This window comes from Medicago sativa, chromosome 3 (genome assembly GCF_051527215.1).
Source record: "Medicago sativa cultivar Bolivia chromosome 3, Bolivia_mono, whole genome shotgun sequence".
Taxonomy (NCBI): domain Eukaryota; kingdom Viridiplantae; phylum Streptophyta; class Magnoliopsida; order Fabales; family Fabaceae; genus Medicago; species Medicago sativa.
The window spans coordinates 50,103,700-50,119,125 of NC_140751.1; the positions used below are offsets into that span (position 1 = coordinate 50,103,700).

The following is a 15,426-nucleotide window of genomic DNA, read 5'->3' on the forward strand; positions in this document are numbered from 1 at the left end:
CAAGGCATCTGTGATAGAATTCAGCAGGATATTTGTAGGTTCTGGTGGGGAGGGAATGAAGATAAAAAAAAAATCCACTGGAAGAAGAAGGACTTTCTATTCAGGTCTAAACATATTGGAGCTAAGGGGTTCAAGTCAATGCGTAGCTTCAATGAAGCCCTGCTTGCTAAGCATGTATGGAGGCTTCACAAATATCCTACCTCTTTTTTGGCTAAGTGTCTAAAAGCTAAATACTTTACTCATACAGATGTTTTTCAAGCTAGATTAGGATATAAACCTAGTTTTGTATGGAACAGTATATACCACACTATATGGATTATCCAAAAGGGGGGATGCTGGAAAATTGGGGATGGAAGTTGTGTTAAAATATGGGAAGATAATTGGTTGCCTCAAAAACAACAACACAACCCAAATCCAGTATGTCAAAGACCTCATAGAAGAACATACAAAGGACTGGAACCAGACTATGTTGGACAACAATTTCCTCAGTTTTGAGAAGGACCGGAATAACCAACTCCCTCTAATTCAAGAAGATATTGAAGAAAGACTTATGTGGATGCACAATAAGGATGGTGTTTACTCAGTGAAATCTGGATACAACCTCATTAGAAAATGGTACCATAATAGGGAACAGGGGACCTCCAATACTGATGCTAATCACAAACTATGGCAAACTCTATGATCCCTCAATACCATACCTAGACACAAAGATTTCTTATGGAGGGTTATCAATGATGCAGTTCCAGTTAGATACGAGTTACACAAATAAGGCTTACTAAATGACATGTTTTTCCCCAGATATGCTACCAAGCTAGAAACTTTAAATCATATAACCATGGAGTGTCCTTCGCAAGGAAGATCTGGTTTGGTTCTAACCTCAATATCAAATTTCCTGAACAAACTGAATATGACTTTAAGGAATGGATCCAATAGTTTATGATAACAAAGGATGCAGAAATGCTTATCTATACCGCATCCTTGATCTATAATCTCTGGTTTGCTAGAAACAAGTTTATTTTCGAATCTAGCAGATTCAGTGAAAAAGATGTTTTGAATATCATCAGTAAAAATGTTCAAGACTACAACACATGCAACACTATTGTCTCTAAATCGCAAGTGATGCAAAATACTAGATCAAGATCTCATGCACAACAAAACAGGGAAGCTTTTTTGAAGAAGCCATATCAAAATTTCTAAAAAATCAACACAAACGTGAACTTATCATAAGCCAATACCTAGGGTTTAGCAGCAATCTGTCGCGACGAAAATGGTGAAGTTTTAGCAGCAACAATGTGGCTGATAGAGCCAAACCGCAAGTGCACGGCCTATCGAAGTAATAGTAGTAAGTAGAGTATCGTTCCGCTAGGGAGTTGTTCAACTTAATTAACTTTTAATGAATGATTATAGGAGAGAAAGTTGATAAGAAAGGGTTTGATTGCTGAAGGTAAAAACAATAATAATAAAAGGGCCTTAGGATCATTGGTTCATCTTAATAACTAATCCTTCACTAGACAAAACCTAAACATCTAATTTCATGATTTACACACTGATTTCTAAAGACCGGTTTCCCTTAGCCCCTCACCTTTCCGATGAAAGTCCGGTGAGAGTTTACTTCTAGCAACCAAGCCTATTTCACTGACATGATTACTAGAAGATGCATAGAGGATTGAAACTACTCTTTGTCTCAATAATTGCAAAGACTATTTCACAGTTTTGCAATTATTGTCTAGATTCACTTGTTCCAACATCAAGACTCCGCTCTCGCTTTATGAATTGATGTTTGGGATGATGGATTAACGATTATCAAACCCTCCGCTTTCGCTTCCACAGTTTGATAATTGTTAATCCACGTTAAGACGGTGAATCTAGATTAGAAATTAGGGTTACATGGAAATTAGGGTTTAGACATGTTTTGTTTAGGATTGAGTCATTAGACTCCCCAACAATCCTAAGACTAAGAAGTGTCTACTCACTAACGTTCATTGTAGACATAGGGGAAGAAGAGAGAAAGCAATAAAGTAAAAGAACAATAGTATAAAAGTGAACTTTTATTCCAAGAACAAAAGATGAATGTTTACGATGGAGTGCTACTCTATTTATAGCTTTACAATTGACTTAAAATCTAAGCAACTATAAGGGCTAATCAGTAAAACTACAACAGAGTAACTTGGGCCCGAAGAAAAAGCAGCAAAAGAGTGTTTCTGGATCGGGCACGGCCGTGCCACATGTTGGCACGGGCCGTGCCAAGCTTCTGAGTTTGGGGGAACATATTTTTGCCCCGTATCTTCGTATTCTTGTGCTGTATTTGCTCCAGTCCTCTTTCTTTCGCTCCAAGGCACCTTCCACCATATATTCATTCCTAAAATAAAATAAAAGACAATTTAAAGTAAAATATTCTAAAAGGAAATAAAATGCAATAAAATAAAACTAAATCTTAAATAAAACTAAACTAAATAAAGCATTAAATTAGACTATCTATGACTCATCAGTGGCGCAGTGTGGGTTTCAACGACTCAGCAGTAGCGGAAGCATACAAAATTTATCTGGCTATGGAGTCCGCAAATCAATGTGGTTTTATGGATGTCATTTTTTAATCGGACAACAAAAAGATCATTAGGCTTCTTACTGCGAAGGAGACAATCCCTAATCTCTATGTTGGTAATGTAATAAGAGGTATCACATTTAGAAAGGGAAGGTTCAGAAGGGTGGTCTTTAGTCATGTGGGTAGGAAGGGTAATGGCCCAGCTCATAAGCTGGCCCAACACGCTCTCACTGAGCCCAATAAAGTCTGGTTGGAGGAAACTCTTTCATGTATTGTAACTGAAGTCCATTGGGACATCTTTAATCAATAAAAATGCCTAATCTTTATTCAAAAAAAAAAAAAAAGACTAATGAAATTAAATTTTCTACTAAATATTAAGAAATTGTGAATTACAGATCCAACAAACATATCATTTGTTCATGTAGTCTTTTACTATCGCAGTTTTACATTGTGATTGAATTACCTATTGCACTCATTTTTAATGCATTTCACTTATAAATGAAATAATATAGCAGAAGTTAAAATGAAACACCGTAATTTATTATTTGAATTCTTACCTAACCTAATAAATTAATATCAATAAAAATAAAATTGAACTAGAATTCAAATATCAGCTGTGAAATATCCAACACAGACACATCTATAAACTAAATTAGAAAAATAATGTCCGTGGAAATTACCATTTTGCCCTTCTGAGGGGTATTTTGGTAAATTACAAATTGGACTCCCCTTGCCTATATATGTGAAAAGAAAAAAAAAAGAAAAGGGAGAGAGAAACGGGAACGGGAGAAAGAAGGGGGACGAAAGAAAGAACGGGAGAGGACGGGAACGAGAGAAAGAGGGGGTTGAGGGGGAGTGGGAGAGAGAGAGGGATGGAGTACCGGAGAAGAAGTCGCCGGCGGTGGAAGGGAGTACCGGAGAAGAAGTAGCCGGCGGTGGGAGGGAGTACCGGAGAAGAATTCGCCGGTGGTGGGATTGGATTGAAGATGTGGTGTTAAAGAAATGTTTGTTCTTCTTCTTCTTCATCATCAAAGGTGATATATTTATGTTTTCTTCAATCTAAAATCATGCATGTCTTACACTGAATCAGTTTTATGCATTTTGTGTTTTATTTTTGGTTTTGTCATCCGATTGCATATTAAGGGTTTGTTCTTTCCCGTTTTTTTTTTTGGATTCTGATGGGGTTTTTGTTGCATGTGTGTAGAAATCTGTTAGTTTGATCTTAAGGTTTTAATTTTTCAGTTTTGGTTTGTTTCTTTGCAATTTTGTGTTTAATTCATCTATGTGTGCAAAATTTTGGTTTTTGCTTTTGTTGTTTGGTAATTCTGGGTGGATTGGTTTGTTTGGTGATTTTGGGTGCAAAATTTTTCAGGAAAGATGTTATTTATTCCCTAAGGTTATCATCTTGGCATGTTTTTTGGTTATACTTTATATAATTTAAAGCCTACTCTTTTTGAAGTTAATTAAACTAATTATGTTTATTTGCAATCGCTTTGTTTCATTTCAGGAGTTTTTTTGGGATTGCTTCTGAGAATCGACAGGTAATTTGAATTGTTGTTTTATTACTAGCTGATGATGTCAACACCTTTTATTGTGTTAACTAATTGTTGTTTGTTTTAATTTCAGACTTCCAACTTCCAGTTTGAATATCTGAGCTTTTATCTTGCGGAAATTCAAAGCTGTGGTGGAGACGCCGGTGGTTTTGGCTAACGTGGAGAGGGATTTCTTATCGGAATTCAAGGCTGATTGCATGAAATTTTTTGAGAATCGACGATTTGATAAGGTTTTTTCAATTTTCACTATGTTTTTGTTCTTGTGTTTATTTATGGTGATTTGAATGTGAATTGAGATTGTGTTTGTTTTGGTTTAGGTGAAATTAGTTTGTGAAGTTATGAATCAGATGTTGGAAGCATGTCCCTGATGTTTCTGATGATTTTTCGCCACCTCTGAAATCGCAATCTTCTTTTAAAGGTAGCATTAAATTTTGGTATCTGGTGTATGATTGATTTTGCAGTTGAGAATCTGATGTGAATAAGTATTAGATCTCTTTTACAGAAATATAAATCTAGATTGTGTTTGTTTCGTGTCGACTATTAAAATAGAAATTATGATAAATAGAGGGTGAAGACAAAAACAAATGTTTGATCTTAAATAAATTTATGATCTCCAATGTGTCTGTTTGTGATCTATTGCATTGATTGTCTATGATTGTAGATTTTTCTGGGTTTGTGTTTTTGGCTCAGAGAATGCAAGTGATGGATGGTATCCTCCGGTGTCTCAAAATTCATGTAATCCTGGTTCAGTAATGGCGAATCTAAGGACGAGATCAGCTCCTGTTCGCACATTACTTGGAAGCAATGAGAATTTGGCCTAATAATGGTACAACAGGGATGCCAGAATTATTGATTCGCCATTATTCTATGTCCAAGTTTGCCATTCTACCTCTAATCTAATAATATTTTTTCCTATTTCACCAGAAAGTTTGCAGAAGATGAAGGAAAGAACACGCCTCGCTATGCAGAATCCAAAGGTGATGTCATGTAAGCATATTTTATTAACTATCTATTCTTAAATCTTAAAAGGATGAGGACATGGAACAATGATTCCTCCTGTTTTCATCTTTTACTCATACACTTTCATTAACTGATTTATGTTTAAGATTCAAACAAAGAAAAGTGTCAGTTAGACAATAAGTACCAAGTAGTTTGAGTTTGAGTTTGATGGGGGTATCATGCATGATATATAGGAAAAATAAAATAGAGGGAATCATCCAACACAGCTGATACATTCTTCTTTTCTTTTCATTCCTAACAAATCCTTTCCTATCATGCAGGTCAAAATGAAGTTGACTAATCTTGGACATGCTCAAACGTAACTATAAGCTTTTCCATCACCATTTTTCTTACTTTTAAATCTTGCTTCTTTCTTTATTATTCCTTTTACCCCATACAATCTCCTTCTTTATGGATTGTACAGTACAGAAACAAAAATGAAGATTAGTGCTGGAGTGAGAAAGCTATGGGAAATGAGGCGTGGAAGGAAGATGGTGCAGGAGAGTTGCTGCTTTGAGTGGAATTCAATTGCAGGAGCATCTAGGCCAGGCTTTTTTGGTCAGTAAGAGCTGCAATGGAATTCCTATGAAACCTTGGATCAACAACTTAAGCAGGAGTGGTTGGCCAGTGTTGAAGAAAGGAAACAAATGGCCAGGGCACCAATTAGCAACAGAGCACCCAAGTCCCCTGAACAGAGAAGGAAAATTGCAGAAGCTATTGCTGCAAAATGGGCTTATCCCGTAAGTGTATATGTTAACATCTTGAGTGTTTGGTAGATCTTTTGCTCAGTTAGCATGCTATTAGAGTCTCATAAATTAGTTGTCTGTCATTGACTTTAAAGAAGGTAACATTTTTTTAAAATAATTTTGATGCTTTGAATACTCAACATTTATCCGTGATTGTAGTAATGTCATAAGTGTGTAAATTGTGGTAAAGCAGTATCAAATGTCATATTTAGCAATTTTCTTTGACAGGAGGCTTGCAGATTTTACATGATAGAAAGTGCCTTTGCTCTTATGGTGGCTTCCTCATAAATGTTTCTGTTATTTATGTAAGTGGTGCCATTTGCAATTCTTCGAATATAAATGAAGAAGATCAAAGGAGCTGTCAGGATTTACATCTCAACAAAGCTTCCTTCCTACTTAGAGTATGTGAAACCTGTTACTTGTGTATATTGTAAACTTTATTTACAGTTGTTATTCGCAAGGGGATTATAAAATTTTAGATAATAATTTCTGACACGTGCCATTACTAGGATTTCTTGGGGAAATGGAGTTCGAAATTGTTTGGATTTGCTTTGCTTGCATCAGGTCAAAGTTATACGATAACAGGAACCTATGCAGGGAAGTATGTTATGCAGGTAGACTGTTTCATGTTTTTTTTACCGTATTTTGTGTACACTTTGAAGCATTGATAATCTTTTGATGTTTCATTTGCCGGATGATCTAACAGAGGTGTGTGGTGCTTGTGAGAACTCTGTTGATTATTCCTTTCATGTTCAGTTTTCATTTTTCACACATAATTTTGATCCAGGAAGAGAAGTTAGAGCCTCTGAAAAATACAACTGATGACCCGAGGATAAGGCTCTTGAACCTGTTGTATGCAAAAAAAAAGGAAAGAGCTAAAAGAACGTGGGAGGTTAAAGGTACTACAATGTTCTCTCTATTTAATATTACAGCATACACCATTGTCCAATGTTGTCTTTATTTCCAAATGCTGAGAGATTTTGCTTGCATATTTTTATTATGTTCTAAACTGTCGACTGTTGACTTTAATAAGAATTGGTCTCTCGCATGTTTCAGAATGTTGAATTAGAAGATTCAAAGTTTTAAACTTAGGTAGGAACTAACAATGCCATATTAATATACAAACCTCATAAACATTTAATCTTTTAATTTTCTGAGTGTGGCATCTTAATCTTCTAACTATGGTATATGACAATGTTTTTTTTTCTATATGTATATAGTGAGGGAAGACATCAAATCTACCACTGTGCCTCTATTGGCAGAAGGGGATGATATAAACGACGGTTCAAGCAAATTAACCCCAACATTTACAAGAGGCAATAAGTTCTTTGGAATTCCACTCTCAGATTCAACAAACAACAGTCCTAGATGGTCTTACAAGTTTAACAAGAAATCACCATTAGAAAAGACAAAATTTGCCTCTGACTCCAACGAGGTAATGAATTCTGTTCAAATTGATTTTGATGATGCCATTGTAAACAATTTGAAGAGACAAGTTCGTTTGGACCGAAAATCACTCATGGCTTTGTACATGGAGTTGGACGAAGAAAGAAGTGCTTCAGCTGTTGCTGCAAACAACACAATGGCAATGATCACACGGTTACAGGCTGAGAAAGCAGCAGTGCAGTGGAAGCATTGCAGTATCGGAGAATGATGGAAGAACAGGCGGAGTATGATGAGGAAGCATTAGAGGAAACTAATGACATGCTTCTCAAAAGAGAGGAAGAGATTAGAGCTTTAGAAGCTAAATTGGAGTTTTATAGAAACAAATATGGATGTTTAATAGAAGAAAGTGGTGGTAATAATAGTCCTTCATTCAGGCTCAATGAAGCAAGAGGAGAGGATTTTAAAGATATTAAAGCAGATAAAACATATTTGCTTGGTCGCATGAAGAAGATAGAAAATAGATCACACTTTTCAGAAAATGGAGCTTACTCCTTACACTCTGACTTTGACAGTGTTAATAATATAGACAATGAGACAGATAATTAACTAAATATGTTTTCACTTAGTTTATTTTAATACAAACTATTCATTGTTTGTTGTGTACTATGAAGCACGGATACGAACACGGACACCAGACACGACACAGACACGCCGACACTGTTAATAATTTGAGAAAATCACATAAGTCGGTATAATTATATGTGTCGGTGTCAGACACCTAATCCGAGGAGTATTCGTGCTTCATAGGTTGTGTACAGTGGTGGTTTTTTTAATATAAATTTTACATGGATAGTATTTATTATGAGTGATGAAATTGTGAGAGAGAACTTGCAAACAAGATAGAACGATTCATTGATTTTCCCTACTTTATTGAATAAAGACTACAAAGTATGTATACAAGATGTAAGTTGCACCATAAGCTAGGCAATGTCTAACAAAGAGTACAACTGTCATTAACTTCCTCTGATTGTCATCAACAACTTTGGAGTCTTCTCTTCACTTGAATTAAGTTCATATAATGGTATTGAAATTTGAAAATATGACCTTATACATGTAACTTTAAAATTTGGATCATCCAGCAGGTGCACTAATAGATCAAAATTAGTACATAATATTTACTTTGTTACTTGAATTCAAAGGAGGAGTGAACATAGATTTTGCTGCTTGAATGTGCGAGGTATTATCATTATAGTTTCTAAATGTATCAAAATTATAAAATCATTTTTAAATGTGTTTTTTCTTTCAGTAGTAAGTTTAGTCATCGTATATATATTTCGTTAGTTTCTTCTTTAAATGTGTTTTTTGTTAGTCAGTTTTATCTTTGAATGGAAATGATGCACAAGACAAAAATCTTTTATTCCTACTTTTCACCAAATTACTTCCTGTGTTCTGCCTTTAGATTGGTGAACCGTGTAGCAGCCCATCCCTGATTGAAGTCTTATTATCATTAATATTACTTACAGTTTTGTTCTAAACCCACGTGATGAGCCAACCAGTTGATTTTTGGCCGTGACCATATGATCAAAATTTGAATTGCTCATTTACTTTGACCTTCTCATTTAGTAGACAGCACTAACCAAATTGGTCATTTCCAAAAGGTATTTAACTCTTACTCTTCTGACTTCAATAATGTTGCAAAATTTGTTCATTAATATATGCTGATCACTACTAAAAGCAACGAAATTTGTGTAGCTGTGTCAAAACTTCAAAAAACTTTCTATATCACTACTAAAAGCAACTCTTAAAACTTTTATTGATAGGATAACAAAACTTAAATTGGCATATGCATATGAACCTGGTGACGATGGTAGAAGTCATAAAAAAAATTACACACGTAGCGCCACGTCAGTATTGACTTGGTCAAAATTGGCCTAGGGGGCCAAAAGTGCAAAGGGTGCAAAACATAGAGGGCCAAAATCGAATTATTTTAGTTAGGGGGTCAAAATCGCAACTTCTTGAAACATAGGGTTTGTAAGTAGCATTTGATTTTATTTTTTCTTACAATTATTCTTTTTTTGTCAATTCTGTTGTGCTTGGTTTTGATAAAAAGTTTAGCTAAATTATGATGCGCGTTAGAAATTTCACTACTCTGTGTGAGGAAAACCATTGACTTTAATCTCTTTTCAAAATTACTTTTAGAAGGCTAGAAATCAGAATGTAACGAGACCTTTGTGCAGAATAATGTTTTGTTCTTTTCACTGGTCAGATATAAGTTTCTTTTCACTGGTCAGATATAAGTTTCTTTTATAGACAAACAGGTATTAGAATGTACTCCCTCCGTCTCTAAATTATAGTCGTTTAAAGTTTGTGCACGATTATTAAGGAAATTATTAATTGTGTTGATTTCAATGCTAAAATTAATATTATTTACTAAAATACCCTTATTAATTGTAGTTAGTGGAGTAGTTAAGTTGGATGAAATTCAATAAATAAGGGTATAATAATGGAAAAAATAAATAAATGTTGCATTAGTATTGTAAAGTGATAATTATTTTGAGAAAAAGAAAAAAATGCTAAAAAGACTATTATTGTGAGACGGAGGGAGTATTAGACATATTATATTTCTTAGATTTTAATAATTGGGTTATGATTTGCCAGAAGTTGTGGATCAATAGCACACATTGTTCAATATTTTTCTGCGATCCCTGACTTTACAATACTGTGCAAGTTTAACTTTATATCAAATAAGTCACAATATATAGAAATAACCAGTTCTTAGGTTACAACATCACTTTCCCCTTTATATAATATATTAATATCAATTGATTCTTTCTTTGCAGATCCCACAAAACTCAGCTGGCCTCATTGAGTATAGAGCACATCCTTTATGGCTACAAAAATATTGTCCATCAAACACAATGCGGGTTCGCCACCAAGAAGACTCGATTTAAGAAATGCTATTGAAGTTGGTAAGTTTGTGGATGTTTACAAATTTATCCAAAATGATATGTGCTTCGATCATAGTACAATACTGATATTTTTCAGAACCAGGACTGTTGCTTTAAAGGGCAGTGGGACATTTTGAAAATCAACTAACATGCTCAATGTGATGCAAATTGCAGGTTTTGATGGTGTTGAAATTCATGGAGCTCATGGCTACCTACTTGAACAATTCATGAAAGATAAAGTGAATGAGAACAGATGAATATGTGTTTTAGCAACATAATTGTTTTTTTTTTCAATTATCTTTCTTTTCGAGAAATTTCATCCCAAGATGTTGAGCATATGAACACATTCACAGTTTACCAGCATATATCAACACACAACACATTCACATCCCAGGATGCTGAAACAATAAATCTTCTAAGGTCAATTAGTTTTAAACTGTAAGTGTTCAATTTTTTCTGTGAATGGATCATTTCATTTGGTGAACTTCTAATATTTATTCCTAGGGAGATTGTCTAAGTTCTATAACAAGTTTGGCTAATCTGAAAAGAAATAATGTAACTGTTATAAGTTGATAGCAATGAATTTAAAGAAACCAATTTGAACTTAAATGAAGGAACTGAAAACAAATCATGCAAAATCAATTTGACAAGAACATGTGTAGCAATACCACAACTTAAAATATGAAGTGTGTCTTTGGTTGGTAAAGTGACAAACATATTTGGGCAGAGATATTAAAAATTTGGTAAAATGATGCATTGAAAAATAAATAGAATTGGTTGTTGCAACAATTAGGACCAAGAAAGGAGACTGTGCTGATAAAATCAACAAATATGACTAAATTTATTCCAGTGATTTACATTCTGGTCTGTTTAAGGCATTGTTTATGTTTTAATCAATACTGTTACTCATGCACAAGTAGCTAAGAACATAAGATGAAGAGGGAAGAAGGATCGACTCTCCTTCCAGCACCACATCTACCATGTTTTCCTATGAACTTACTTCTGTCATAACATTACCTTATTCAGTATTGATGGTAAAGCCGCAAAGAGCTTGTGCTGAATCTTTGATAGCCAAAACCAAGAGATTGTGGAATCAATGCTTCTCCTATTGGCAAGATGATATCAATTTCTAATCCTCAATGTGAAATTGAAGTTGAATCATCTCCTACTCACAGTAGTGGCAGAAACTCGATTGTGGGAGACATATATTGTACTAATAATTAAATTATTCAATGTTTGCCACAATCTGACCTACTTCCCGAATATGTTACACCCTCACAATGGCTACTGTAACTGGAGTAAATTGTAGTGAAATAGTTCCAATGAAAACCAAACTTTCATTAATATTTTGATAAAGATTTATAATATTTGTGCAATATTCGTTCATTGCTCATTTTTTCTTTGGAACAATTTTTTTGCAATGGTTTCATTTTTGGTAGACCTATCTAAGATTTGATATGTTATGGATCATGGTTTTTTATATTTATATGCATGTAATATCTAAATTTCGAATCAGTTTACTTTTAAGCGTATTAACAAATATGTGTTTGCCAACAAAATTATCCGAAGAAAAAAAAAAAGCAATCCACCCCGTGCGAAGCACGGGTTTGTAACTAGTTAAAAGGAAAGAAAAATAAACACACAATACTCCCGACCATTTTCCGAAGTTTTCTTGCATTTTGAAAGTAAAATTAAAATTTTTCTGGACAAAACAAATCCTTAATTTGTAAGGTCAAAGTTCAATGTTTCTGGCAGCATCACTATAACGGTTTCTTCTAATGTTAACTCGGCGCTTCCAGCAAACCATTCCAATGAAACCTAATAAGGCAGCTCCCAGAAGTGTACCTATTACTATTCCCGCCTTTTGACCGCCACTAAGACCCGATGAGCCTCCTCGACCAGCCGCAGCAGGTTCCGGTTCTGGTACACTTGGATTAGGGGGAGGTGGAGCAGAAATAGGACTCGGAACAGGCGCTGGTGGAGGCGAATTAGGAGACGGAACAGGCGCTGGTGTAGGCGAATTAGGAGACGGAACAGGAGCTGGTGTAGGCGAATTAGGAGACGGGACAGGAGCTGGTGTAGGCGAAGGTGGACGCGTATTAGGACCCGGTGAAGGCGAATTCGGAGATGGAGTTGGGACAGGCTGAGCATCAAAACATTGTAATAAATTTGTAAATAAGACCACCAATAGTAAAAGATTTAAGAAGCTACTTCTCATTATTCTTGCCATTATGTTCGTTAAACCAAACACAATATACATGAAAGTTGATATAATTTTGTGCGTACTTAAAGGTGATCATTAACAATTAAAAGACCATTTAAGAAAACATTGAAAGACTTGAACAACCCCTTTTCATTGGATATATCGACACATAGTAACAAAGTACATATACTATATAGTGCTAATAACAAGAATGTACAAATTACAGTTGTGCAGTCGTGTAGACAACAATATGCAAATTAAAGTTGTGTAGAATTTGGAGTACATCAAGCCGGTTGAGCATATCTGTATTCTCAAAATCAAATAATTCCACAATTTAAATTGTGTAAGAAATTTGAGTCCGATGAGGGCCGACCCAATATGTTTAGATTTTGAGAGTTAAATGTAGGTCAAGAAAGATATTTGTTATAGCTTTTTTAAAGAAAAAAAATCACTTTTATTTTAATCCGTAACAAACAGACCCTGAGTTAGAGAATCTTTAATTAGTTTGTCTTTTGTCATATTATATATTTATAAATAAATTAAAATTTACAAATGTCGTGGAAACTCCCTAAAACAAATGGCAATAGTAGTTTACATATCTTCCTTCAAAAAAAAGTAGTTTACATATCTAAGAGACAACCAAAAGAAAATTGTACCAATCACCTAAACTATAACAAAGTTTATTTGTTACTTTTAGCTTTCAATTATACTTTTAAACAAATTTAATTATAAGAATGTTATTTTGTCGATATCATTCAAAGAAATAAAAAAATTAATATACTAGCATCAAGACGGGCCCTAACGTGCCCGTCTTTCCGCTTTTATTGGCAAGGAACAATTAAATAGTACAATAAAAAATTGGCTTAATAGCAGTTTTAGCCCCGTAACTTTCCCAAAGTTGCGATTTTGACCCCCTAAGAAAAAAAACTACAAAACCGCCCCCTAAGTTTTGCACATGTGGAAGTTTTGGCCCCCAAGACCAATTTTGACTCGGTTTACGCTGACGTGGCACCCTAAATGAGGTGCCACATGTTATTTTTTTTTTTTGGCCTTGCTCCTCAGATTTCATTAAGTCCCAGCAAAAGCTTTGAAAGAGTAGCTTCACTCGGAAAAATTAGAGATTCAACACCAAGGCCTCCTTCATCATAATTGGAACAAACTCTTTTCCAGTCCACGGTAACCATCATCTTTTTTGAGATGTCACCACTCCATAAGAGGTTTGTTTTTAATCCATTTCTTTTAGGAATGTCATGGCCATGAATAAACAAACAGTGAGTGAAGTAACATGATATACACCACATATTTGATGTGATATCTCCACAAGCTTTTATTTATTTTTGAATAAAATGTCCACAAGTTAACATTTTTTTTCTTGGGACATAAGTTAACATTAATACCTACAAAATTGTTTGTTCTACCAAAAAAATTGCAAGATAAGATAGAAAATGTAAATTTACAAAAGTATTCCTCACTTTAAAAAAGTGGGTTTTTAGTTTAAATCAAGTGAGCGTAGAGGATGGGATCAAAGGGAAAACTATAAATTTTGTATTATATAATTTGAAAAACCATAAAATACTCTTCAAGTTATATAATCTAGGATAAATTTGGAAAAATAGAGGGTGAGCGAGAGGCTTGGAGGGTGAGAAAATGAAAACCCAAAAATTATATAAACCAAATAGAAAATTGGACCACAATACTAATTCTTAAACCAAATAGAAAATTTCTCTCTATCACCTATCAATTGCTCATTGCCACCTCAAATTACCCAAAATACCTCCAACAGCAATTAATTACAATTTGGGGAATTTTCAAATCGGTTATATCGATTTAAAAGTGATTTAACCAATTTTTCAACCGACAACCGTTTTGAAGTAAACGGTAATTAATTCAGCAAATGATAATAATTGTTTCTAAGTGATTGCTACATCCAAATAAATGCAATAGATTCTGCTTTTATTGTAGTCGAAAATCAAATAGTAGTAATATTCATAAACAGTTCTTTAAAAAATATTCTCGTGACCTTTAAAAGGAGAATATACTGTAAAAGATTTGCTTATAAAAAATAAAAACCGCAAAAGATTTGTTTTGTTTTTACATAAACAACGGTTAAAGATAAAAATATGTTATATACAGTCCATCATAAACTAGGAAACATTGGGTCCATGCCCAAATAAATAACCTAAGATTATAGGACAATCTTTCCTTACTTGATAGATCACATTTGATTCGAAAAGAGAGAGTGCACGTGAGTTTTGTTGTTGTTGAGCACTTTCAATTTGGACTGAGACTTCAAAGAAGTACAAACACTTCTCTTTACCTTAACGCCTCCATCACCAAATCCCACCAACATAGTGTCCCCTAACACTTACCCTTCAAATAATTTTTTGATACCAAAACTAGAAAATATCAACAAGAAACAACAACCATATTTGGTTCCATTTCAATTTAACTAAAGATCTTGTGTTTTTGAGAGGAACAATTATTGATCCGAGTTTATTTACCTTATGATCGAATTTTGTATTACTCCCTCCGTTCCTTTTTAAGTGTCTTTTTATGGTGAATTTTTCGTTCCTATTTAACTGTCTTTTTGGTATTTTAAGGGTATGATTTGTCAATTATACCCTTTGTCAATTATTCTCATCTTTTTCAATAAAACTAATTAATGCTATCTATTTGGAAAACTAACGTTTTTTTTTAAACAAAGTTTGTTTGTTTTTTTTAAACAAAGTTTGTTTGTTTTTTTTAAACAAAATTTGTTTCTTGTTATCTTCAAATTTAAACAAAATTTTGTTACAAACAATAGTTTCAAGAAGAGTTAAAATTCTATAAATTTGACGAGTAGCAATTGTTAAAAATTTCAAGTGCAAAGTAAAAGAACGGATTAGAGAGAAAAAAATAAAAGATTCCATGAATGTTTAAAATAAAGAAAAAGTAGAATACTCGTTGAAACTGCTGATGAGAGGTGAAGAGAGAGAAATAGTTGAAAACTCATTTGATAAGATACAAGAACAAGAGCAAGATGACAATGAAGAAGAAGTTGGAATAATTT

The 15,426-nt window shown here is 34.0% G+C and overlaps 2 protein-coding genes and 1 long non-coding RNA gene across 6 annotated transcripts; 2 read left to right on the plus strand and 1 right to left on the minus strand.

Moving 5' to 3' along the window:
- The first annotated feature begins 3,309 nt into the window (after nucleotides 1-3,309).
- On the plus strand, nucleotides 3,310-8,186 carry LOC146938005 (uncharacterized). Of its 4 annotated transcripts, none has more exons than XM_085752063.1 (12): nucleotides 3,310-3,576; nucleotides 4,050-4,083; nucleotides 4,169-4,325; nucleotides 4,413-4,513; nucleotides 4,757-4,921; nucleotides 5,020-5,082; nucleotides 5,376-5,413; nucleotides 5,519-5,834; nucleotides 6,069-6,241; nucleotides 6,350-6,454; nucleotides 6,628-6,739; nucleotides 7,061-8,186. In XM_085752063.1, exons 8-12 carry the CDS (start codon nucleotides 5,822-5,824, stop codon nucleotides 7,492-7,494), a joined length of 837 nt encoding a protein of 278 aa, XP_085608189.1. In that variant the 5' UTR covers nucleotides 3,310-3,576; nucleotides 4,050-4,083; nucleotides 4,169-4,325; nucleotides 4,413-4,513; nucleotides 4,757-4,921; nucleotides 5,020-5,082; nucleotides 5,376-5,413; nucleotides 5,519-5,821; the 3' UTR covers nucleotides 7,495-8,186. The 4 variants fall into 4 exon arrangements, with proteins under 4 accessions (XP_085608189.1, XP_085608191.1, XP_085608190.1 ...); XM_085752065.1 differs by having other exon boundaries at nucleotides 5,020-5,072; XM_085752064.1 differs by having other exon boundaries at nucleotides 4,786-4,921.
- Nucleotides 8,187-10,058: 1,872 nt separating this feature from the next.
- LOC146938006 (uncharacterized) lies at nucleotides 10,059-10,585 on the plus strand. The gene is made up of 2 exons (XR_015031093.1): nucleotides 10,059-10,195; nucleotides 10,349-10,585. It is a non-coding gene; the product is annotated as an uncharacterized LOC146938006 (long non-coding RNA).
- Nucleotides 10,586-11,797: 1,212 nt separating this feature from the next.
- LOC146938007 (uncharacterized) lies at nucleotides 11,798-12,419 on the minus strand. Its single transcript, XM_085752068.1, has one exon. It carries the CDS (start codon nucleotides 12,402-12,404, stop codon nucleotides 11,907-11,909), a length of 498 nt encoding a protein of 165 aa, XP_085608194.1. The 5' UTR covers nucleotides 12,405-12,419; the 3' UTR covers nucleotides 11,798-11,906.
- Between the last annotated feature and the right edge of the window lie 3,007 nt (nucleotides 12,420-15,426).